Source organism: Crassostrea angulata, chromosome 3, assembly GCF_025612915.1.
Source record: "Crassostrea angulata isolate pt1a10 chromosome 3, ASM2561291v2, whole genome shotgun sequence".
In the NCBI taxonomy this organism is placed as follows: Eukaryota; Metazoa; Mollusca; class Bivalvia; order Ostreida; family Ostreidae; genus Magallana; species Magallana angulata.
In genome coordinates, this window is record NC_069113.1 from 40,267,055 (window position 1) to 40,294,641 (window position 27,587).

Below are 27,587 nucleotides of genomic sequence, written 5' to 3' on the forward strand. Positions count from 1 at the left end.
CATTTGGCCAGAAAAGCTGATAGTTGTGTGGAAGCATCCTAGGATAGTGTAGATTCAAGTTTGGTCAAATGATGGTCCCCAGAGGTAAGGTGGGGCCACAAAGGGGGGGGGGGTCAAAGTTTTACATTGGAGTATATAGAGTTAATCTTTAAAAAACTTCTTCTCAAAAACCATTTGGCCAGAAAAGCTGATAGTTGTGTGGAAGCATCCTAGGATAGTGTAGATTCAAGTTTGTTCAAATCATGATCCCCAGTGGTAAGGTTGGGCCACAATGGGGGGTTAAATTTTAACATAGGATTATATAGAGTTAATATTTAAAAATCTTCTTCTCAAAAACCATTTGGCCAGAAAAGCTGAACCTTGTGTGGAAGCATCCTCAGTGTAGATTCAAGTTTGGTCAAATCATGGTCCCCAGAGGTAAGGTGGGGCCACAAAGGGGGGGGGGGGGGTCAAAGTTTTACATTGGAGTATATAGAGTTAATCTTTAAAAAATTCTTCTCAAAAACCATTTGACCAGAAAAGCTGAAACTTGTGTGGAAGCATCCTAAGATAGTGTAGATTCAAGTTTGTTCAAGTCATGGTCCCTGGTGGTAAGGTGGGACCACAATTGGGGGTTTTTATTTTAACATAGGAGTACATAGAGTTAATCTTTAAAAATCGTCTTCTCAAAAACCATTTAGGCAGAAAAGCTGATACTTGTGTGGAAGCATCCTAGGATAGTGTAGATTCAAGTTTGTTCAAATCATGGTCCCCGGGGGTAAGGTGGAGCCACAATGGGGGGGAGCGTCGAAGTTTAACATAGGAGTATATAGAGTTAATATTTAAAAATCTTCTTCTCAAAAACCATTTGACCAGAAAAGCTGAAACTTGTGTGGAAGCATCCTAAGATAGTGTAGATTCAAGTTTAGTCAAATGATGGTCCCCAGGGGTAAGGTGGGGCCACAAAGGGGGGGGGGTCAAAGTTTTACATTGGAGTATATAGAGTTAATCTTTAAAAAACTTCTTCTCAAAATCCATTTGGCCGGAAAAGCTGATAGTTGTGTGGAAGCATCCTAGGATAGTGTAGATTCAAGTTTGTTCAAATCATGGTTCCCGGTGGTAAGGTGGGGCCACAATGGGGGATTAAATTTTTACATAGGAGTACATAGTATTAATATTTAAAAATCTTCTTCTTAAAAACCATTTAGCCAGAAAAGCTGATAGTTGTGTGGAAGCATCCTAAGATAGTGTAGATTCAAGTTTGTTCAAATCATGGTCCCCGGGGGTAAGGTGGAGCCACAATGGGGGAGGGTCGAAGTTTAACATAGGAGTTTATAGAGTTAATATCTAAAAATCTTCTTCTCAAAAACCATTTGACCAGAAAAGCTGAAACTTGTGTGGAAGCATCTTAAGATAGTGTAGATTCAAGCTTGTTCAAATGATGGTCCCCAGGGGTAAGGTGGGGCCACAGAGGGGGTGGGGTCAAAGTTTTACATTGGAGTATATAGAGTTAATCTTTAAAAAACTTCTTCTCAAAATCCATTTGGCCAGAAAAGCTGATAGTTGTGTGGAAGCATCCTAGGATAGTGTAGATTCAAGTTTGTTCAAATCATGGTCCCTGGTGGTAAGGTTGGGCCACAATGGGGGGTTAAATTTTAACATAGGAGTACATAGTGTTAATATTTAAATATCTTCTTCTTAAAAACCATTTAGCCAGAAAAGCTTATAGTTGTGTGGAAGCATCCTAAGATAGTGTAGATTCAAGTTTGTTCAAATCATGGTCCCCGGGGGTAAGGTGGGGCCACAATGGGGGTCAAAGTTTGACATAGGAGTATATAGAGTTAATCTTTCAAAATCTTTTTCTCCAAACCATTTGGCCAGAAAAGCTGATACTTGTGTGGTAGCATCCTAAGATAGTGTAGATTCAAGTTTGTTCAAATCATGGTCCCCGGGGGTAAGGTTGGGCCACAATGGGGGATCGAAGTTTTTCATTGGAGTATATAGAATGGTCCCAGGGGGTAAGGTGGGGTCACAATGGGGGGGGGGGTCAAAGTTTACCATAGGAGTATATAGAGTTAATATTTAAATATCTTCTTCTTAAAAACCATTTGGCCAGAAAAGCTGATAGTTGTGTGGAAGCATCCTAGGATAGTGTAGATTCAAGTTTGTTCAAATCATGATCCCTAGTGGTAAGGTTGGGCCACAATGGGGGGTTTAATTTTAACATAGGATTATATAGAGTTAATCTTTAAAAATCTTCTTCTCAAAAACCATTTAGCCAGAAAAGCTGATACTTGTGTGGAAGCATCCTCAGATAGTGTCGATTCAAGTTTGTTCAAATCATGGTCCCCGGGGGTAAGGTGGAGCCACAATGGCGGGAGCGTCGAAGTTTAACATAGGAGTATATAGAGTTAATATTTAAAAATCTTCTTCTCAAAAACCATTTGACCAGAAAAGCTGAAACTTGTGTGGAAGCATCCTAAAAAAGTGTAGATTCAAGTTTGGTCAAATGATGGTCCCCAGAGGTAAGGTGGGGCCACAAAGGGGGGGGGTCAAAGTTTTACATTGGAGTATATAGAGTTAATCTTTAAAAAACTTCTTCTCAAAAACCATTTGGCCAGAAAAGCTGATAGTTGTGTGGAAGCATCCTAGGATAGTGTAGATTCAAGTTTGTTCAAATCATGATCCCCAGTGGTAAGGTTGGGCCACAATGGGGGGTTAAATTTTAACATAGGATTATATAGAGTTAATATTTAAAAATCTTCTTCTCAAAAACCATTTGGCCAGAAAAGCTGAACCTTGTGTGGAAGCATCCTCAGTGTAGATTCAAGTTTGGTCAAATCATGGTCCCCAGAGGTAAGGTGGGGCCACAAGGGGGGGGGGTCAAAGTTTTACATTGGAGTATATAGAGTTAATCTTTAAAAAATTCTTCTCAAAAACCATTTGACCAGAAAAGCTGAAACTTGTGTGGAAGCATCCTAAGATAGTGTAGATTCAAGTTTGTTCAAGTCATGGTCCCTGGTGATAAGGTGGGGCCACAATTGGGTTTTTTTATTTTAACATAGGAGTACATAGAGTTAATCTTTAAAAATCGTCTTCTCAAAAACCATTTAGGCAGAAAAGCTGATACTTGTGTGGAAGCATCCTAGGATAGTGTAGATTCAAGTTTTTTCAAATCATGGTCCCCGGGGGTAAGGTGGAGCCACAATGGGGGGGAGCGTCGAAGTTTAACATAGGAGTATATAGAGTTAATATTTAAAAATCTTCTTCTCAAAATCCATTTGACCAGAAAAGCTGAAACTTGTGTGGAAGCATCCTAAGATAGTGTAGATTCAAGTTTAGTCAAATGATGGTCCCCAGGGGTAAGGTGGGGCCACAAAGGGGGGGGGGTCAAAGTTTTACATTGGAGTATATAGAGTTAATCTTTAAAAAACTTCTTCTCAAAATCCATTTGGCCGGAAAAGCTGATAGTTGTGTGGAAGCATCCTAGGATAGTGTAGATTCAAGTTTGTTCAAATCATGGTCCCCGGTGGTAAGGTGGGGCCACAATGGGGGATTAAATTTTAACATAGGAGTACATAGTGTTAATATTTAAAAATCTTCTTCTTAAAAACCATTTAGCCAGAAAAGCTGATAGTTGTGTGGAAGCATCCTAAGATAGTGTAGATCAAGTTTGTTCAAATCATGGTCCCCAGGGGTAAGGTGGAGCCACAATGGGGGAGGGTCGAAGTTTAACATAGGAGTTTATGGAGTTAATATCTAAAAATCTTCTTCTCAAAAACCATTTGACCAGAAAAGCTGAAACTTGTGTGGAAGCATCTTTAGATAGTGTAGATTCAAGCTTGTTCAAATGATGGTCCCCAGGGGTAAGGTGGGGCCACAGAGGGGGTGGGGTCAAAGTTTTACATTGGAGTATATAGAGTTAATCTTTAAAAAACTTCTTCTCAAAAACCATTTGGCCAGAAAAGCTGATAGTTGTGTGGAAGCATCCTAGGATAGTGTAGATTCAAGTTTGTTCAAATCATGGTCCCTGGTGGTAAGGTTGGGCCACAATGGGGGGTTAAATTTTAACATAGGAGTACATAGTGTTAATATTTAAATATCTTCTTCTTAAAAACCATTTAGCCAGAAAAGCTTATAGTTGTGTGGAAGCATCCTAAGATAGTGTAGATTCAAGTTTGTTCAAATCATGGTCCCCGGGGGTAAGGTGGGGCCACAATGGGGGTCAAAGTTTGACATAGGAGTATATAGAGTTAATCTTTCAAAATCTTTTTCTCCAAACCATTTGGCCAGAAAAGCTGATACTTGTGTGGTAGCATCCTAAGATAGTGTAGATTCAAGTTTGTTCAAATCATGGTCCCCGGGGGTAAGGTTGGGCCACAATGGGGGATCGAAGTTTTTCATTGGAGTATATAGAATGGTCCCAGGGGGTAAGGTGGGGCCACAATGGGGGGGTCAAAGTTTACCATAGGAGTATATAGAGTTAATATTTAAATATCTTCTTCTTAAAAACCATTTAGCCAGAAAAGCTGATAGGAGTATATAGAGTTAATATTTAAAAATCTTCTTCTCAAAATTCATTTGACCAGAAAAGCTGAAACTTGTGTGGAAGCATCCTAAGATAGTGTCGATTCAAGTATAGTCAAATGATGGTCCCCAGGGGTAAGGTGGGGCCACAGAGGGGGTGGGGTCAAAGTTTTACATTGGAGTATATAGAGTTAATCTTTAAAAAACTTCTTCTCAAAAACCATTTGGCCAGAAAAGCTGATAGTTGTGTGGAAGCATCCTAGGATAGTGTAGATTCAAGTTTGTTCAAATCATGGTCCCTGGTGGTAAGGTTGGGCCACAATGGGGGGTTAAATTTTAACATAGGAGTACATAGTGTTAATATTTAAATATCTTCTTCTTAAAAACCATTTAGCCAGAAAAGCTTATAGTTGTGTGGAAGCATCCTAAGATAGTGTAGATTCAAGTTTGTTCAAATCATGGTCCCCGGGGGTAAGGTGGGGCCACAATGGGGGTCAAAGTTTGACATAGGAGTATATAGAGTTAATCTTTCAAAATCTTTTTCTCCAAACCATTTGGCCAGAAAAGCTGATACTTGTGTGGTAGCATCCTAAGATAGTGTAGATTCAAGTTTGTTCAAATCATGGTCCCCGGGGGTAAGGTTGGGCCACAATGGGGGATCGAAGTTTTTCATTGGAGTATATAGAATGGTCCCAGGGGGTAAGGTGGGGCCACAATGGGGGGGGGGGGTCAAAGTTTACCATAGGAGTATATAGAGTTAATATTTAAATATCTTCTTCTTAAAAACCATTTAGCCAGAAAAGCTGATAGTTGTGTGGAAGCATCCTAAGATAGTGTAGATTCAAGTTTGTTCAAATCATGGTCCCCAGGGGTAAGGTGGGGCCACAATGGGGGTCAAAGTTTGACATAGGAGTATATAGAGTTAATCTTTCAAAATCTTCTTCTCAAAAACCATTTGGCCAGAAAAGCTGATACTTGTGTGGTAGCATCCTAAGATAGTGTAGATTCAAGTTTGTTCAAATCATGGTCGCTGGGGGTAAGGTTAGGCCACAATGGGGGATCGAAGTTTTTCATTGAAGTATATAGAATGATCCCCGGGGGTAAGGTTGGGCCACAATGGGGGGGGGGTCAAAGTTTACCATAGGAGTATATAGAGTTAATATTTAAAAATCTTCTTCTCAAAAACCATTTGACCAGAAAAGCTGATACTTGTGTGGAAGCATCCTCAGATAGTGTAGATTCAGGTTTGGTCAAATCATGGTCCCCAGGGGTAAGGTGGGGCCACAATTGGGGGTCGAGGTTTAACATAGGAGTATATAGAGTTATTTAATATTTAAAAATCTTCTTCTAAAAAAAGCATTTAATCAGATAGTGTAGATTCAAGTTTGTTCAAATCATGGTCCCCGGGGGTAAGGTGGGGCCACAATGGGGGTCAAAGTTTAACATAGGAGTATATAGATTTAATCTTTCAAAATCTTCTTCTCAAAAACCATTTGGCCAGAAAAGCTGAATTTTGTGTGGTAGCATCCTAAGATAGTGTAGATTCAAGTTTGTTCAAATCATGGTCCCCGGGGGTAAGGTTGGGCCACAATGGGGGATCGAAGTTTTTCATTGGAGTATATAGAGTTAATCTTTAAAAATCTTCTTCTCAAATACCATTTGGCCAGAAAAGCTGATACTTGTGTGGAAGCATCCTCAGATAGTGTAGATTCAAGTTTGTTCAAATCATGGTCCCCGGGGGTAAGGTGGGGCCACAATGGGGGGAGGTCAAAGTTTAACATAGGAGTATACAGAGTTAATATTTAAAAATCTTCTTCTCAAAAACCATTTGGTCAGAAAAGCTGATACTTGTGTGGAAGCATCCTCAGATAGTGTAGATTCAAGTTTGGTCAAATCATGGTCCCCGGGGGTAAGGTGGGGCCACAATTTGGGGTCGAGGTTTAACATAGGAGTATATAGAGTTATTTAATATTTAAAAATCTTCTTCTCAAAAAAAAGCATTCGATCAGATAGTGTAGATTCAAGTTTGTTCAAATCATGGTCCCCGGGGGTAAGGTGGGGCCACAATGGGTTGAGGTCAAAGTTTAACATAGGAGTATATAGAGTTAATCTTTTAAAAATTCTTCTCAAAAACCATTTGACCAGAAAAGCTGAAACTTGTGTGGAAGCATCCTAAGATAGTGTAGATTCAAGTTTGTTCAAATCATGGTCCCTTGTGGTAAGGTGGGGCCTCAATGGGGGGTTTTATTTTAACATAGGAGTACATAGAGTTAATCTTTAAAAATCTTCTTCTCAAAAACCATTTGGCCAGAAAAGCTGATACTTGTGTGGAAGCATCCTAGGATAGTGTAGATTCAAGTTTGTTCAAATCATGGTCCCCGGGGGTAACGTGGAGCCACAATGGGGGGAGCGGCGAAGTTTAACATAGGAGTATATAGAGTTAATATATAAAAATCTTCTTCTCAAAAACCATTTGACCAGAAAAGCTGAAACTTGTGTGGAAGCATCCTAAGATAGTGTAGATTCAAGTTTGGTCAAATGATGGTCCCAAGGGGTAAGGTGGGGCCACAAAGGGGGGGGATCAAAGTTTTACATTGGAGTATATAGAGTTAATCTTTAAAAAATTCTTCTCAAAAACCATTTGGCCAGAAAAGCTAATAGTTGTGTGGAAGCATCCTAGGATAGTGTAGATTCAAGTTTGGTCAAATCATGGTCCCTGGTGGTAAGGTTGGGCCACAATGGGGGGTTAAATTTTAACATAGGAGTACATAGTGTTAATATTTAAATATCTTCTTCTTAAAAACCATTTAGCCAGAAAAGCTGATAGTTGTGTGGAAGCATCCTAAGATAGTGTAGATTCAAGTTTGTTCAAATCATGGTCCCCGGGGGTAAGGTGGGGCAACAATGGGGGTCAAAGTTTGACATAGGAGTATATAGAGTTAATCTTTCAAAATCTTCTTCTCCAAAACCATTTGACCAGAAAAGCTGATACTTGTGTGGAAGCATCCTCAGATAGTGTAGATTCAAGTTTGGTCAAATCATGGTCCCCGGGGGTAAGGTGGGGCCACAATTGGGGGTCGAGGTTTAACATAGGAGTATATAGAGTTATTTAATATTTAAAAATCTTCTTCTCAAAAAAAAGCATTTGATCAGATAGTGTAGATTCAAGTTTGTTCAAATCATGGTCCCCGGGGGTAAGGTGGGGCCACAATGGGGGGAGGTCAAAGTTTAACATAGGAGTATATACAGTTAATCTTTTAAAAATTCTTCTCAAAAACCATTTGACCAGAAAAGCTGAAACTTGTGTGGAAGCATCCTAAGATAGTGTAGATTCAAGTTTGTTCAAATCATGGTCCCTTGTGGTAAGGTGGGGCCTCAATGGGGGGTTTTATTTTAACATAATAGTACATAGAGTTAATCTTTAAAAATCTTCTTCTCAAAAACCATTTGGCCAAAAAAGCTGATACTTGTGTGGAAGCATCCTAGGATAGTGTAGATTCAAGTTTGGTCAAATCATGGTCCCCGGGGGTAAGGTGGAGCCACAATGGGGGGAGCGTCGAAGTTTAACATAGTAGTATATAGAGTTAATATTTAAAAATCTTCTTCTCAAAAACCATTTGACCAGAAAAGCTGAAACTTGTGTGGAAGCATCCTAAGATAGTGTAGATTCAAGTTTGGTCCAATGATGGTCCCAAGGGGTAAGGTGGGGCCACAAAGGGGGGGGGGTCAAAGTTTTAAATTGGAGTATATAGAGTTAATCTTTAAAAAACTTCTTCTCAAAAACCATTTGGCCAGAAAAGCTGATAGTTGTGTGGAAGCATCCTAGGATAGTGTAGATTCAAGTTTGTTCAAATCATGGTCCCTGGTGGTAAGGTTGGGCCACAATGGGGGGTTAAATTTTAACATAGGAGTACATAGTGTTAATATTTAAATATCTTCTTCTTAAAAACCATTTAGCCAGAAAAGCTGATAGTTGTGTGGAAGCATCCTAAGATAGTGTAGATTCAAGTTTGTTCAAATCATGGTCCCCGGGGGTAAGGTGGGGCCACAATGGGGGTCAACGTTTGACATAGGAGTATATAGAGTTAATCTTTAAAAATCTTCTTCTCAAAAACCATTTGGCCAGAAAAGCTGATACTTGTGTGGAAGCATCCTAGGATAGTGTAGATTCAAGTTTGTTCAAATCATGGTCCCCGGGGGTAACGTGGAGCCACAATGGGGGGAGCGGCGAAGTTTAACATAGGAGTATATAGAGTTAATATTTAAAAATCTTCTTCTCAAAAACCATTTGACCAGAAAAGCTGAAACTTGTGTGGAAGCATCCTAAGATAGTGTAGATTCAAGTTTGGTCAAATGATGGTCCCAAGGGGTAAGGTGGGGCCACAAAGTGGGGGGGGATCAAAGTTTTACATTGGAGTATATAGAGTTAATCTTTAAAAAATTCTTCTCAAAAACCATTTGGCCAGAAAAGCTAATAGTTGTGTGGAAGCATCCTAGGATAGTGTAGATTCAAGTTTGGTCAAATCATGGTCCCTGGTGGTAAGGTTGGGCCACAATGGGGGGTTAAATTTTAACATAGGAGTACATAGTGTTAATATTTAAATATCTTCTTCTTAAAAACCATTTAGCCAGAAAAGCTGATAGTTGTGTGGAAGCATCCTAAGATAGTGTAGATTCAAGTTTGTTCAAATCATGGTCCCCGGGGGTAAGGTGGGGCAACAATGGGGGTCAAAGTTTGACATAGGAGTATATAGAGTTAATCTTTCAAAATCTTCTTCTCCAAAACCATTTGACCAGAAAAGCTGATACTTGTGTGGAAGCATCCTCAGATAGTGTAGATTCAAGTTTGGTCAAATCATGGTCCCCAGGGGTAAGGTGGGGCCACAATTGGGGGTCGAGGTTTAACATAGGAGTATATAGAGTTATTTAATATTTAAAAATCTTCTTCTCAAAAAAAAGCATTTGATCAGATAGTGTAGATTCAAGTTTGTTCAAATCATGGTCCCCGGGGGTAAGGTGGGGCCACAATGGGGGGAGGTCAAAGTTTAACATAGGAGTATATACAGTTAATCTTTTAAAAATTCTTCTCAAAAACCATTTGACCAGAAAAGCTGAAACTTGTGTGGAAGCATCCAAGATAGTGTAGATTCAAGTTTGTTCAAATCATGGTCCCTTGTGGTAAGGTGGGGCCTCAATGGGGGGTTTTATTTTAACATAATAGTACATAGAGTTAATCTTTAAAAATCTTCTTCTCAAAAACCATTTGGCCAAAAAAGCTGATACTTGTGTGGAAGCATCCTAGGATAGTGTAGATTCAAGTTTGGTCAAATCATGGTCCCCGGGGGTAAGGTGGAGCCACAATGGGGGGAGCGTCGAAGTTTAACATAGTAGTATATAGAGTTAATATTTAAAAATCTTCTTCTCAAAAACCATTTGACCAGAAAAGCTGAAACTTGTGTGGAAGCATCCTAAGATAGTGTAGATTCAAGTTTGGTCCAATGATGGTCCCAAGGGGTAAGGTGGGGCCACAAAGGGGGGGGGGGGGGTCAAAGTTTTAAATTGGAGTATATAGAGTTAATCTTTAAAAAACTTCTTCTCAAAAACCATTTGGCCAGAAAAGCTGATAGTTGTGTGGAAGCATCCTAGGATAGTGTAGATTCAAGTTTGTTCAAATCATGGTCCCTGGTGGTAAGGTTGGGCCACAATGGGGGGTTAAATTTTAACATAGGAGTACATAGTGTTAATATTTAAATATCTTCTTCTTAAAAACCATTTAGCCAGAAAAGCTGATAGTTGTGTGGAAGCATCCTAAGATAGTGTAGATTCAAGTTTGTTCAAATCATGGTCCCCGGGGGTAAGGTGGGGCCACAATGGGGGTCAACGTTTGACATAGGAGTATATCGAGTTAATCTTTCAAAATCTTCTTCTCCAAAACCATTTGGCCAGAAAACTGATACTTGTGTGGTAGCATCCTAAGATAGTGTAGATTCAAGTTTGTTCAAATCATGGTCCCCGGGGGTAAGGTTGGGCCACAATAGGGGATCGAAGTTTTTCATTGGAGTATATAGAATGGTCCCCGGGTGTAAGGTGGGGCCACAATGGGGGGGGTCAAAGTTTACCATAGGAGTATATAGAGTTAATATTTAAATATCTTCTTCTTAAAAACCATTTAGCCAGAAAAGCTGATAGTTGTGTGGAAGCATCCTAAGATAGTGTAGATTCAAGTTTGTTCAAATCATGGTCCCCGGGGGTAAGGTGGGGCCACAATGGGGGTCAAAGTTTGACATAGGAGTATATAGAGTTAATCTTTCAAAATCTTCTTCTCAAAAACCATTTGGCCAGAAAAGCTGATACTTGTGTGGTAGAATCCTAAGATAGTGTAGATTCAAGTTTGTTCAAATCATGGTCCCCGGGGGTAAGGTTGGGCCACAATGGGGGATCGAAGTTTTTCATTGGAGTATATAGAATGATCCCCGGGGGTAAGGTGGGGCCACAATGGGGGGGGGGGTCAAAGTTTACCATAGGAGTATATAGAGTTAATCTTTTAAAAATTCTTCTCAAAAACCATTTGGTCAGAAAAGCTGATACTTTTGTGGAAGCATCCTCAGATAGTGTAGATTCAAGTTTGGTCAAATCATGGTCCCCAAGGGTAAGGTGGGGCCACAATTGGGGGTTGAGGTTTAACATAGGAGTATATAGAGCTATTTAATATTTAAAAATCTTCTTCTAAAAAAAAGCATTTAATCAGATAGTGTAGATTCAAGTTTGTTCAAATCATGGTCCCCGGGGGTAAGGTGGGGCCACAATGGGGGGCCGAAGTTTAACATAGGAGTATATAGAGTTAATCTTTCAAAATCTTCTTCTCAAAAACCATTTGGCCAGAAAAGCTGAATTTTGTGTGGTAGCATCCTAAGATAGTGTAGATTCAAGTTTGTTCAAATCATGGTCCCCGGGGGTAAGGTTGGGCCACAATGGGGGCTGAAGTTTTACATTGGAGTATATAGAGTTAATCTTTAAAAATCTTCTTCTCAAATACCATTTGGCCAGAAAAGCTTATACTTGTGTGGAAGCATCCTCAGATAGTGTTGATTCAAGTTTGTTCAAATCATGGTCCCCGGTGGTAAGGTGGGGCCACAATGGGGGGTTAAATTTTAACATAGGAGTACATAGAGTTAATATTTAAAAATCTTCTTCTCAAAAACCATTTAGCAAGAAAAGCTGATAGTTGTGTGGAAGCATCCTCAGATAGTGTAGATTCAAGTTTGGTAAAATCATGGTCCCCAGGGGTAAGGTGGGGCCACAATTTGGGGTCGAGGTTTAACATAGGAGTATATAGAGTTATTTAATATTTGAAAATCTTCTTCTCAAAAAGCATTTAATCAGATAGTGTAGATTCAAGTTTGTTCAAATCATGGTCCCTGAGGATAAGGTGGGTCCACAATGGGGGGGGGGGGGGGTCAAACTTTTACATGGGGATATAAAGAGAAATCTTATTTTTAAATCATCTACTCAGAACACGACTGGCCAGAAAAGCTGTAACTTTTGTGAAGTATCATCAGGTAGAGTAGATTAAAGTTTGGTCAAATTATGATCCCTGGGGTAGGGTAGGGGCACAGTGGGGACCGGTTAAATCTTTAAAAAGGAATATAATGAGAAAAATCTTTTTCTTAAAAAAAACTTTTTCTTAGAAAAGGTGCAACACTAGTGAAAGCAACGTTAGATAGTGTAGATTTAAATTTGTCAAAATCATATTTTTCAGGAGTAGGATGGAGCCACATGGGGTGGGGGGTCCAATTTTACAAAAGAAAACAGTTTAAATTCACCAAAATTCAAATGTTATAATATATGGTTTAACTTATATGCAAGCATTTTGACATATTTTTGATTCTTTATAATTGTTTAGACTTTGGCCTCTGGACAATTCTTGGGCTGGCACAAGTTTAATGTAGGTTTATATCTTATTTGATTTAGATGTTCTTGAGAACTGTAATGCTCAATATGTGAAATGACTATACTGTGACAAAAAGGGATCAATGATAAACAGAATATCCTGGGGAAAAAGTTGAATTTTTGATATACAGGATCTGTTAGACTACATTGTCCATATTTTTTTTGGGTATATTACTCCGTAAAGCTGATTTTATAATGTCTATTGTTGCTCAGGTGAGCAATGTGGCCCATGGGCCTCTTATATTACATATCACCTCATGTTTTAGTATCAGTTTACACGAAACATGATTACATGTGACAAAGGAATGTCAGCACCTGTTTTATCCCTGTATATTATGTACTTACTCTCAGCCTGAATGTCACTATAGGGGAGATTATAGATTATATATTGATGAGAGTCATTTCATCATGATGGACTTAAACTATATTATAAAACATAGAACTAGTACTTATTTAGGTGCTATATACTTTCCAATCTTTTAAAATTGTTTTTCTTTGGGAAGGGGTTGGGAGGGGGGGGGGGGTTGAACATATATTAAATATTATAATGCATTCAGTTGAAAAAGTTATCGCAATGCACATGTTTTGAAAAGGAAACAGCATACTGGGTATATTTATATATTGAAACTGTTTGAGTAAGACTATTCTTTGTCTTTGTTCCTCATCGAGGTGATTTTACGTTGACATTGTTTTGCAGCTGTATCCTACAAATCGTCTCTACGAGCCTTGTACGACTATGACGCCAGGGCTGATGATGACTTGAGCTTTGAAAAGGGAGACCTTTTATATCTACTGGATGACAGGTATTCATTTTGACCCCAGCTCTCTCTCCTGTAAGATTTACTGAGATATACATTCTAGCACTCAACATTTTTTTGCTCTTTTCTGCAAAATTTAGCTCTGGTTTGAATATTGACTACAGTTTTAATTAAAATAGGTACCCTGTCATCTTTATTGATGTGCAAATTTTCTCTCTATCGGTAATTTAAATACATGCACGTAATATAATTTGATATCATTAGTCAGAATTGCAATCCTCTGAAAGAAGAACCATTTCCAATTGTAGAGGCAATTTTGTAAAATGAAACCATGAAATGGAATTTGATATTATACATGGCATTAAGGAGAAATCCTGCATTAAGCAAATGTTTAAAGATGAATACTATAGACATGATAGAGGTATGCAGAGCACCGAAAATTTCCATTTCCTATTATTTTGGTTGATTTGTTCCACTGATCTGGCACTCTGGATTTTGGTTTTGTTCCAAGTTCAAAATTTATTTTTACATGTAAACCATTGAATTTTTTGCAAATAGGAGATCAAAGATATCAAAATATTTCAGTGTCCAATCTTTTAAAGGGGGGGGGGGGGGGGGACCAACTGTGTATCGATCAACCCAACATCTACATGTATGCACATAGCAACACAATACACTGAGCCCCTTGCCTTTAACTACCCTATTTGAAATTGTTTATCATAGTATAAAAAGTGATATTTCAATTCAATATTTGTTTATTATACTTTTTAACAAATAAAAAAAAGTAAAAACGCAAGAATTATTTTTCTATTGTTGTTAGAAATATGTACCGGTACACGCTTTGAATTGAAAGTCGACCAAATCAAGCCGTCCTGATCCATCCCAGTCCTGTTAGAATGTAGATACTGTACTGTGTGACATGAATAAATTATACTCAGGTACATGTACATTGTCCATACCGGTATTAATATCCACTCATACAAATACATGTATATTCAACAAATCTAATGATACACTAGCAAGAATTCAGAAACTTTTTTTTTTAAAAGTGATGGATGCCAAATCAAGATAATAAATTGTATATTGTATTTAGTTTAGATAGCTATTTGTGTTGTGGTTCATATGGGGACGAAACCATGCATTATTTTGACATAATGATCATGTGACAAGCCTCCTGTCCATGTATTAGAGGGGAGAATGTAAATATATGGTACATAGAAAACCCTTTATAGATAGCTAGATAGCTGTGACAGAGTCCGAGAAAAGCACAGGTAGATTATAGGTCTGTACGTCAGTAAATGCGTGTTTGTTGGCCGTCGGTCTGGTTAATCATTTGCCGTTGAACATTGTATATCCTTATTTCACTTCCTCCTTCATCGAGCGCGGCATCCTGACTGATCTGTCTTAATACATTGGACATGTCTGATTTAACATAAGCATGTAAAACAATGAAGGGTCAACTCTTAAACAAGGAAAAAATCATTCACTTAATTTCATGTTTTCTGAGGACAATAGGAACTGTCTTTAACTTTGCATCAGTTTGTTTGTTGTTGTTGAAAGTGACGTATGCAGTTTTAGACAATAATTTAAAAGCTTAAATATAAACTCCAAACTTCTGATTTTTCTTAGTGTGTTCATACTTTAGACTTGTGTTTTTGAATAATAGGAAATGTATTTCTAGCTTTTCTGCAATTTTCTTGCAATGTCCTTGAATGTACATGTATACAATAAATTAGTCTTAAAACTGCCGGATACCAAACGTTACATACAATTGAGTATTTCCTTCATCCTTCGGTACCGTGTAAGGATTTTGAGTGCAATTTTTTGCTTTCCATTTACTAATTTTACCCTACACTTGTAAGTTATATTGCTAACATGGTAATTTACTTTGACATGCATAAATTAGATTTTTTAAACACCCTCTACTCCCCATTAATTCCCCCTCCCCCTCTAGTACTCTGATTTAAAGCCGTTAACTTAATGTATATAGTTTTGTGGCTAAATTGTACATTTAAAGTGCAGTTAACCAGCCATGATAAATATTAATTCTTAATTGTTGTATGTTGGCTTTGCTTTCTAGGGTATTCATCTGAATTGAAGATCTTTGTAAATGCTGGTTTATGAATATAAGCAATATGATGTATGGGGTAAATGTTGTGAACAATGTGGGATCGAGTCATATCATCTCGAAACTCACAACAGGGCAAGAAATATTTGAAAATATTAAAGTTCATGCACTTCACAAATTCAAATTGTATACCCCTACCAAAGTTACTCAAACAAAGATGATTCTGGTATGGCTAGATAATGCTTAGCAAAGATGTTATTCTACGAATCATAGGGTTATTTCTGGGAGTAAGTAGAATAATAGTAATGTATATGTTCAAAAGGAGATAGCTTATTCATTGATATATCTCCTGTCTCTTGTTTATTGAACTGAAAGAGAAACTTTGAACTATTCATCTTTATCCTTTGATAAAGAGTGATTTTACAGAGAACAGTTTGATTACATCCATATACATCACAATAATTTTATTTTCATTTCTGGTTTAGTCATGGGTATGAAAACACAGTATATATGCCTTGCGAAATCTGAATTTAAATGCTATGATAATGAATATTAAATGAATTATAGTACATGTACTGATGATGTTTACACGTTCATTCAATTGACTTTTCTTCAACATGTTCTTATATCACCTGGCTGGCTTCCGATGTTATTTTATTTTTTTGTATGTATAAAGGACCTCTGTACTCTCTAGTATACAAACATTAAATGCACAGAATGGAGTACCATGTAATTCACTGATTATACAGTAAACCTCAATAAAATGAACCCATAAATACATGTTAATGACAAGTGAAACCACTTATGTATTTTAATTTTATGACCTTGAATATCCTTTGACATGCTTTACTCTATTTTATGTTTTCTTGTTTACATATACTTCATAACAATTAAGTCGTCAAAAATGGTACATGTACCGGTATATCCTCTTTGAAATTTTCAATGTACTGTTGGCATTTTGATTTCTTTTTTAAAAAGTAAATTATTATTGATACTATATGCAAAATATATAACAATATTTCAAATTATTATTTTGTCCTGTCAAACACAGAGTTTTAATTAAAACAAGTTATCAAAAAATGATCAATAAATAGAAAAAGAAAACACTAATGCAGAAAAATGAACCATGTATGCTTATGAAACATTTGACTGAACATTTAATCTTTTTGTTTCAGCGATTCCGATTGGTGGTTTGCAAAACATGCCAACCCTAACTACAGCAACACAAAGATTGAAGGATACGTCCCCAGGAATTATGTGGCCAAGAAAGACTCTCTTGAGTCTTATGAGTAAGTCTGTCGATCAACACATTTAATAGTGCAGAGTATGGAAGCAAAAAAAGAATAAAAGCAAGATAGATAGACTTTCAGCAGTAATATTGCCCTTGCTTCCATAACAGAAAACCTTTTAATAATATCAGGAATATATCAGGTAGAAACCTAATCCCCCCCCCCCTTCCTCATACATGCACATCCCCTGTTCATTGTTTTTGTGAAGAAGACATAGTTGATGGTTAAAATAAGTGAAATGACTGTTGGTTTTCTATGTTTACAGCTGGTTCATGGGAGCTCTCTCTAGAAAGGAGTCAGGGAGGCTGCTTCTCACCCCTGGAAACGAGACCGGATGTTTCTTGATAAGGGAAAGTGAATCTAGTCCAGGTTTGTTCTTCAGTTGAGGAAATGACATGTAGTACATTTATCTTCCTTGAAGTTTCTTTGTTAGAGATTATAAATTAAAGTTATTGCAAGAAAGATCTTGAGATTAAATTTTTTCTTGGAAAATTAAAACAAGAGATTGTCCAAAAACAGAGATTATTGCGAGGACTGATAGATTTACAGAAAAGATTAATAAATTTTTTTTTTGGAAATATACACTGTACAAGGGTTGTCAAAAAACAGCCAACAGTATAACCAGTTGTTGTTCAGTAAGAATTTGCATGGACATGTAGTTTTGTCTTTCTTTTTAAGGAAATTATGTGCTATCAGTGAGAGATTACGAAGATGTCAAGGGAGACACAGTCAAACATTACAAAATACGCAACATGGACAATAACCGTGGTTACTACATCACAGCTCGCCGAGTCATGTCCTCTCTACCAGAACTCATCAATCACTACTCCTGTAAAAACTACATGAAATTGGCTGTGTGGATAACATTATTTTTTTAATACAATTGTTGTTCAATGTTAATATGCAGAATCCAGAAGCGTTGTTAAGATTTGAAATTTTTGCTTTATCACAGAAGTACATATAAACAGTAATGTACATATCAATCAAACCTCATCATCTCAAACCCAATGGGACAGAGGAAACATCTGGATATATCTATACAGGATAAATACACTTGTCAAAAAAAAAGTGGTTAGGATTTCCAACCCACTTTGACATATTGATAGTTTTTGAGATACAATTTGTATTAATGATTAGAATATCAAAGTTCCACGTATTACATTGTATATAATATGGGTAATAACCTTGCTCAGTGTCATTTTTACCTCACCGAGACGAAGTCAAGGGGAGCTTATGCTATACCCCCGGCGTCTACACTCTATGACATACATGTATATAAATAATACACAAGGGAAGAATCAAAAGTAGGGCACGATTTGTAAACATTGTAATTTGTAAACATTGTCAAAAAACAACTTACTTGACAAAAGTTACGCAAATTCTCCCACACAATGTTGCAAGTGTGGTCACAAAACACATTCACATTGAAATAATCCTAATAAACTCGATAAAAAGCGTTTTTTACTCATTAAAACCGCTGTCTGCTGCAGATAGGTAAAGTTAGCTACTAGTAACTGGCTACTAGTAATTGGCTACGAGAAGTAAGAAAACCTAGCTACAAGTAACTGGCTACGAGATAAAATCAAAGTTGGCTACTCATAACTGGCTACTAGTAACTGGCTTCGAGAAGTAAGAAAAGCTAGCTACTAGTAACTGGCTACACGATGAAAGAAACTTGGCTTCTAGTTACTTGTTACTGTCCATGTGAGAACACATACCTAGGATTTTTATTTGTGTTCTTAAGATGTACATTGCACTATATCACTGTCAATTGTTAATATATCTCAAGTAGCTGTATATATAAATTGAAGATATATGCCAGACCTGCTAATATCAACATTCTGTCAAGTCATCCACATAATATTACGACACAATTACTCAGATATCCCTCTTTATGTAGTCAGCTACTTGTGCATTTTGTTTCAAATATCTTATTTTTTAGCGGTTTTGTCAAAATATCTCAAGTAGCTGTATATTTAAATTGAAGATATATGCCAGACTTGCTAAAGTAACATTCCTTCAAGTCATCCACATAATATTACGACACAGGTACTCAGATATCTTTCATTATGTAGTCAGATACTTGAGCATTTTGTTACAAATATCTTTATTTTTTGGCGGTTTTGTCAATATATCTTAAGTAGCTGATAATATAGATTGAAGATATATGCCAGACATGCTATTATCAACATTCCTTCAAGTCATCCACATAATATTACGACACAATTACTCAGATATTTCTCTTTATGTAGTCAGCTACTTGTGCATTTTGTTACAAATATCCTTATATTTTGGCGGTTTTGTCAATATATCTCAAGAAGCTGTATATCTAAATTGAAGATATATGCCAGACATGCTATTATCAACATTCCTTCAAGTCATCCACATAATATTACGACACAATTACTCAGATATCGCTCTTTATGTAGTCAGCTTCTTGTGCATTTTGTTACAAATATCCTTATATTTTGGCGGTTTTGTCAATATATCTCAAGTAGCTGTATATTTAAATTGAGGATATATGCCAGACATGCTATTATTAACATTCCTTCAAGTCATCCACATTATATTTCTCTTTACATAGTCAGCTACTTGTGCATTTTGTTACAAATATCTTTATTTTTTGGCGGTTTTGTCAATATATCTCAAGTAGCTGTATATTTAAATTGAAGATATATGCCAGACATGCTATTATTAACATTCCTTGAAGTCATCCACATAATATTTCGACACAATTTCTCAGATATCTCTCTGTATGTAGTCAGCTACTTGTGCATTTTGTTACAAATATCCTTATATTTTGGCGGTTTTGTCAATATATCTCAAGTAGCTGTATATTTAAATTAAAGATATATGCCAGACATGCTATTATTAACATTCCTTGAAGTCATCCACATAATATTACGACACAATTACTCAGATATCTCTCTTTATGTAGTCGGCTACTTGTGCATTTCGTGACAAATATCCTTATATATATACCATTATGATTGACAATTGACAGTGATATAGTGCAATGTACACTTTCAAATAGAAATCCTAGGTATGTGTTCTCACATGGACAGTAACATGTAACTAGAAGCCAAGTTTCTTTCATCTTGTAGCCAGTTACTAGTAGCTAGCTTTTCTTACTTCTCGAAGCCAGTTACTAGTAGCCAGTTACGAGTAGCCAACTTTGATTTTATCTCGTAGCCAGTTACTAGTAGCTAGGTTTTCTTACTTCTCGTAGCCAGTTACTAGTAGCCAGTTACTAGTATCTAACTTTACCTATCTGTCTGCTGCAGACATTCAATCTCTTCGCCCAAGAAAAGATAACTATGTACTTTCGCCATCCGAAAACTCTCGGGACAATGATATACATGTATTGTAAAATTCCGCGAAACATCAATAACAAAAACAAAGAAATAAATTTCATACATCTGCAGATCTGAACTTGCATCGGGGGTAGGGGTGAATTTTGAATGATGGACAATTTTATTTTAAAATAAATAAGTAGAATTCAGTTTAAAATGTCAAAATATATGCACATTTTTTTTTATATATAATGTAGATCAGGGGCTCGTAACATAAAGCATGCTAAGATTTCGACTTAAGTAGGGTCATAAGTAGGACTTAGGCCGAATCTTAGGACCTACATAAGTCCTGCTTAAGTATGTCTTATACCGTAACATAAAGCAAACTCAGCAATGTCTTAGCTAAGTAGTGTCTATGTTGAAAAGTAAAAACGCGATTTTCATTTCTTTTGTCGAATTTGAATGCATTGGTAAAAAAATTAAGAACCATTTTAACAAGAGCTTGGACTTTGGGTAGTTGAGTCAAACGGCAATGTGACGTAGGCCTGTCTATTTCATTGTAGGCGATTCGGGCATGGCTATTTGAAATTTGATTTGTCTCGCTTTTGAGCAAAGACTACGCAATCGGTGTATATTTCGCTTGAAACCAGCGTCATTTTAACTTGTTTTGACGCAAGAAATAGATCGTTACATCCTACTGAAAGTCCAAGGTCATGTTAAAATGGTTCTATTTTTATAGATACACGTGCATGCCATCTTTGATATTAGATGGGGTAAATGTACATGTATAGACACAACATTCAAGGTACGTGGCATGAGTATACATACATATGTACCTAAAATTTTAAAGGATCGTAGGCAATGTATTCAGTCTATTGTTGTTCCTTCTTTGTTTTGACGAATATTCACTATTTTAGTCCTTCTCGAAGAGTGCCTGTGGCGTAATATCGCGACGCCGTTAGAACTTGATATGATTATAATTATAGTGGATTTCTTTTTATCTTTTGTTCTACATCTTACCTCACCAATAAGGCAATTTACCTACTCTGGGTATAATTTCTTTATCAAGCCGATATATTGAAAGGAACCAATCGTTTTCTTAAAAATCACCGAGGGTTTTTTTGTCTTCAAATGTCCTTTTTTAAATTCTCAAGTTTATATACATGTATACAGTGACTTCTTGTAAACCGACCATTACTTGTTTACAACCTATTCAGCAGCCCACTTGACTACTATCGGTATATAGAAAATGTTGCAGATCACTACGACCACTGTTAATATTTAAATCAATCAAATCAAAAATTTTATATTGGTGAATATTAAGATATTGATTCTGTGTAAACATGTGATTAATACTCTGTAATCAAATGCTGAAATGAAATAATTAACAATAAAACTTTTAAATAAGTGAAAACATACTTAAGTCACCTCTACCGGCCGCCTAAGTTTTGGGTAAATTGCATTAGCTAAGCACTCTTCTAGGTATGGACTTAAGTCTAGGAATGTACATAAGTCCTGCTTAAGCACTGTCTTAGACTTAAGTACCCTTTATGTTACGAGCCCCTGCTGTCACAATGTATATATATATGGTGTATATATTTGTGGTCTTAAAGATAATGATAGGAAATTTGAGAACAATGAATTGTTGGACCTGCTACTGCAATTACTTTATACTGACCACGAGAGCAAGACCGTTTGATTTAGAAGAAAAAGACTTGTATAGTTTAAATTTAGTTAAGGAAAATATTTAGTAATTTTAGAATGAACAATTAATGATGATGAAAAGGTGTTGAAACAGTATTTAATTTTAAATATTTTTTTCTCTAAAATGTAAATGAAAAACTACGTTGGTGTTGACATATAATTTTTTTAACTATTTTTTTTATTCAATAATTAAAATACTCAGAAATCATTAATTGTCTTTGCAACCCATTTCTTCAAAATTAATTGTCATTGCCTAAGAATCTCAGCATTGTTTTAATCGTCAATATCAAATTACTAGTATATTAACATTTCTACAAAAGATTAAATGATAGGAAATATATTTGTTTTTAAACAATTGCATTTAAATTACAGTTATTAAAGTACATGTCCAATATATCGGAATGAATGTTATTGCGTAGGTACATAAGACGAACCACTGGCGTCGGAAGCAAATTGAAAGTGGGGGGGCTAGACTAATCCTCAAAATTATTGAAAAAAAAGTAATTCCCAAAATCAGGGAAATCCTAATCCGTGGGGGGGGGGGGGGGGGGGGGGGGGGGGTTGGAGTATACCTATACTTACAAAAGAAAAAAACCTTACTTACCCAATTTTTTTTTCCTAAATCATGAAATTCCTAATCCTATTGTATAATATGATATTGGTTTATGAATAAGATGTATTATCATATCACATGAAATTGTATTATATGATATTGTAATATATGTTATTGTATCATATGATACAACATGTATAATATAAAATTGTATTATATAATATTTTAATTAATCACATAATATTTTATCATTTGATATGATTCAATGTTGTATCAAATTATATTGTGTAAAATGATAAAATATCGTATTATGTATCAAAAATGCTACAGTATAATTCAATATCATACTATTATACAATATAATATCATATGTTTCAATGTCATAATGTATTAGTAATATGATATTGTAATATAATACTATATTGTAATTTATATTATGATATTGTAATATGTGATCAAATACACAATACAATGTCATATCATACGTTACAATATCATATCTCATCATTGTTTATTATATTATTTTATTGTATTATATGATATCTATTGTAAAAATGATAAGATGCAATATTTAATTTGATTTTATTGTATAGATTAACATATGAACATATGATTATCATTCAATTTTTTAACAGATGATATATTGATATTGTGTCAAGACAGAATCCATGAATATCCAAGATCATAAAGTATGATTTTCATATAATATGATAAAGGTGGTCTCATAAAGGTGATGTCTCATTAGGGTGATGTCTCGTCTCGGTGAGCTTTGTAATCTGTGATTACCTATGTTTATTAATAAGTACAAATCAACTTTAAATATATGATTATAATAGATACAAAACCAACCTACATAGTTATGGTGCACAATATAGATATGAAGAAACAAATCGTATTAAAGTTAATTGATGTATTTGCAAGTATATGTAGTAGGAACTGCAAATCAACAGTTAACTTGTGCTTTTACAGGTCAGTCAGATGGGTTGTGTCGGCAGTTGACTAAACCTTGTCCTAAATCTAAACCTTTCATTAATCTGAACAAAGATGCTTGGGGAATCCCTAGAGAGTCACTAGAATTCAGCAAGAAGATGGGAGCGGGCCAGTTTGGAGAAGTGTGGAGAGGTGAGATAATGAAACCAGTTTGCCAACAAATCAATTTTCTTGAAAAAAAAATGCCAGGTACATGTACTCCAACTCAATAAATTTTTGAATTCTGTTAGAATGGAATACTTTACACTTGTATGAGTTTTGTCTGCAAACATAAAGCAGCAATTACTATTTTATGAAATTAGTGTTGTTAAGCTGTTCGAAGTAAATTACCTAAAACCAATGTGAAGTCTAAATGCCTTGTTGGCAATTTTTCAATCATGAATTGGAAAGTGAACATTAGTATCTAATACATGTATTGTAACATCAATACCTAACCAGATAATTCAAACATGCAGAAAGTTTGAATTTCCTCTATACCCTATTTTATCAGGAAAATGGAACAAAACTACTGATGTTGCCATCAAAACACTGAAGCCCGGCACGATGTCCAAGGATGCGTTCTTGGAGGAGGCCAACATCATGAAGCAGTGTAAGCACGACAAGCTAGTCCAGCTGTATGCCGTCTGTGCGGACATAGAGCCCATCTACATCGTCACGGAGCTGATGTCCAAGGGAAGTCTGCTGGATTTCCTGCGGGACGACGACGGACAGAACCTGAAGTTTCAACAGTTAGTGGACATCGCTGCTCAGGTAAGGGACATAAACAACAAGAAGGGACAACATGTAAGTCCAGGGAGCTTTTTTTAGAAGAAAAAACAGACTCATCTTTATCTCTGTATAACAATCCAGAGAACTAGTGTCATACAAATATGTCTGACATATACTGGTATCAAGGTTTTTAGATTCATGTTATAAGATTTTATCCAACAAAATGACAATATACAGTGAAGAGCTTCATGTTATGATAGCATGACCATATTGTCCTGCACTTGAAATAATGACCAGTTAGACCAAGCTCTTTAATCCTGAGTTGTGGAATGAGTCAAAATAGTGAAGTTAGGGGATGATCAAAGGTCAATTTGGGTATTAACTGAAAAGTCAGATCATGACTCGGCATCAAGAGTGGTTAACTATTATTTACTTTTTTTTCACTAATTTTATTTGTAATAATTTACTTCAGATTGCAAGTGGTATGACATTCCTGGAAAAGAAGAAGTTGATTCACAGAGATTTGGCAGCGAGAAACGTTTTGGTCGGCGACAGCAACATTGCCAAGGTGGCTGATTTTGGTCTTGCCCGAGTCATCGAAGATGATGAATACAACCCCAAACATGGTATACCAATTTATATATACCTACATATTACATATACTAGTAAGTGTTCTCAGTCTTAGCTGTTCAGAGAGAAATTATTTTATTGGTTTTTTTTAAATCTCCATAATTAAAAATTTATTTTGGTGATTTTCCAAAAAGACTCCCATTACCAGTACTTTAATCATCAAAACATATCATGTGACACTATTGGTTTAGGCATTATTTGAGTTTATTTTTGATATTCTGCTTCCCTGTATAGGCATTAAGTTTCCCATAAAGTGGACAGCACCAGAAGCTGCTCTATACGGTCGATTCACTATCAAGTCTGATGTGTGGTCTTACGGAATTCTGCTGGTAGAAATTGTTACACATGGCCAGGTGCCATATCCAGGTACGTATTATCTACTTAGATATGAAGCATGTCAGTTTACTTAACATACTAACTATATATATATATATATATATATATATATATATATATATATATATATATATATATATATATATATATATATATGCAGGATTGTTAAGTCACGGGATATTGAATGGATTAAACTGTACCACGATTGGTGGATTGAAGTGGCAGTTTTAAAACTTCTCTGTTGATCATCGTTATCATGTTGTGAATTGTGTTTTAATGTTCCTTCTTTGGCAATTAAGTAAATCAGCTTTATTATCTTATCTACCTTTACTTATTGTGCATGTCCTCCCTAATCTGTTTTATTTTTTGTTTGCTAAGTCAACCTGTACATGTATACTGGCATGTACACCTTGTCTCTGCTAAATTTGTACACTAATGCTTTACGTGGAATAAGAACATATACTTTTTTTGCATGTCCCATTAGTGGCAGGTTTTATTTGGCATTTCTTGGCATGTGCATCAGACAAATATTATGCTTCTGTTATTGATTTTGTAGATTCAGCTTATATAAAAACTGAATGATTATTTTGGGAGATTTTGGTAATTTTAAAAAAAGCATGTAAATGTATTATGCATTTTTTGGAAAGGGGGGGGGGGGGGGCAAGACAAATTAAACTACTTTAAAAATGATTCATAAATCTCAGTTTTACACTAACTTCTAAAGGGAATATGATTCAGAGATACATGTATCTATATTGAAACTTAACCCATAAAACGGATATGATTAAAATATTTTATTACCATGAGTGCACGAAAGATATACTTTTGAATACATATGTCTGTATGCTCAGTATAAAGTATATTAATTATCAAAGGACAGATTTAAAGAAACAATAGCATTTCTTCAGGTTGCATTTTATAGCCTACCTGCCATGTAAAAAATCATAGTGACATTGTATAAATATGCATGAGCAATTGCATGACATCTCTGTCATATACTTTCCTAGGTATGCAGAATCGTAAGGTGATTGAGCAGGTAGAGCGAGGGTACCGCCATCCCAAGCCTTCTAGGTGCCCTGACTCCATGTACGAAATGATGCTCAAGTGCTGGGATAAGAAAGCCGCCAACAGACCTACCTTTGAATACCTGTTCAACCTCTTTGATGATTATTTCATCTCAACAGAGCCAACTTACAAAGATCCTGATGAATAATTTTGTGCTCTTTTGTGATCGGAGACTTGCTCTTAATGTTAGCTTTACTTTTTTTAATCACACTGAATGGAGTATTAATACTAAAGGAACTATTTTCATCAAAACTGTGATGTTCTGTACGTCTGCTCCTATTGTTAGGCATGTCTAATTGTGAGGTGCTGGAGCAAGTAGAGAGGGGATACAGACAACCCAAGCCACCGCACTGTCCAGACTTCATGTACGACATCATGAAGAAATGCTGGGACAAGAAGCCCGCCAATAGACCTACATTTGAGTATCTGGCCAGTTTCTTTGACGACTACTTTGTTTCGACTGAACCCAACTATAGAGAGGCTGATGAATAATGCAAACTGTTCTGAGTCCCACATTCATTTGTTATAAAAACTACAATTTTTATACCTATTGAAGGCCTAAATGGTTCTCAATTTTACTTGCAGTTTAAATAAACACAATTTAATTTCCAGCATATGTTTAAGTATAACAAAAAAGAAAATCTTGTTGCTTGTTGATAACATGCTTGGTTTGATGTACACATTAAGAAGGACTTACATATACTTTAGGCCCTATAGTTGTATTTCATGGTCTATTATCACCAAATGTTAATTTTTCTGTATTAACTGATACTTTTACATGTGATTTGATATTTACATGTATTTCACAGGTGAAAAATTAATTTTTACCTTTAAAATTACTTTATATGTATTTACTTGTGTTATATGCATACCACACCAACACTTCTTTGCATGTATCAAACTAGACATCCAAGGATAACTGCATAATTGTTATGTACTGTGATTGATAACAATGAAGATCAGTGGGCTTCCAATTGTGCCACAAAAAGCATGTTTCCATCCAAGTTAGGCTTTCGCTTGCAGCAAAGAGTTAGGCTATCACTTTCAGCGAAGAGGTACCTTTGTTGTTTAAGTATATTACACATGTCCATCAAAATTGTGCCTTAAATTATGTGTAGATTAGTCTTATGAAAGAATGTTTTTTTTGTTTTTTTTATTTTGCTGTGAATGTTCATTTGAAACTTGCAGATAAGTTTCTGTGGAAACAGCCTTGACCAAAGATATGTACATTACGATTTTAATGTCACTAATTATCATATGATGTGATTATTATGGAATGAAATGATGAGAAATTAATGTTTGCCATTCATTATACCCCCGCAAACGAAGTTTTTCATTTTCCTTATTCTATATATTGTGCACTAATGTTGAAAAGTTAGGGAGGTAATCCTTACAGATTTTATTAATTAATTAATGTTATTAAAACACTCTAAGATATATTTATATAAATACATCCAGATGGAGTTTTTTTGTCTTTATGTCTTAACTAATAACAAAAAATATTTTTATAAGTATCCTTCAACTGACAATGCAAAGTTTTTGTTTGACAATGATAAATTCTTAGGAGCTAATAAGAACATCAAAGACAAGTGTGGCTGAATTCATTTGTCCCCAGGGAGCCATTATATGAGCCATGGTTCAGATGGAGCATGTGTTTAGGGGAAATTCATAATCTGTAAAATTGGTAATGGTTTTGGGGCTATTTTAAAACTGTTCATTAAACCAAAAGTTCTATCA

General features: G+C 35.8%; 1 protein-coding gene across 1 annotated transcript in view; it reads left to right on the plus strand.

Annotated features, from left to right (window-relative positions):
• The window catches only part of LOC128176883 (tyrosine-protein kinase SRK2-like), a 36,007-nt gene extending 8,814 nt beyond the window's left edge, over positions 1 to 27,193 (plus strand). Inside the window, exons 3-11 of the mRNA XM_052843415.1 lie at positions 13,154 to 13,259; positions 16,458 to 16,571; positions 16,837 to 16,940; positions 17,250 to 17,402; positions 23,091 to 23,243; positions 23,602 to 23,861; positions 24,292 to 24,445; positions 24,684 to 24,815; positions 26,137 to 27,193. Coding sequence (XP_052699375.1) covers positions 13,154 to 13,259; positions 16,458 to 16,571; positions 16,837 to 16,940; positions 17,250 to 17,402; positions 23,091 to 23,243; positions 23,602 to 23,861; positions 24,292 to 24,445; positions 24,684 to 24,815; positions 26,137 to 26,342 — 1,382 coding nt within the window. The 3' untranslated portion in view covers positions 26,343 to 27,193. The remainder of the gene's footprint in view (positions 1 to 13,153; positions 13,260 to 16,457; positions 16,572 to 16,836; positions 16,941 to 17,249; positions 17,403 to 23,090; positions 23,244 to 23,601; positions 23,862 to 24,291; positions 24,446 to 24,683; positions 24,816 to 26,136) is intronic.
• Positions 27,194 to 27,587: the final 394 nt, after the last annotated feature.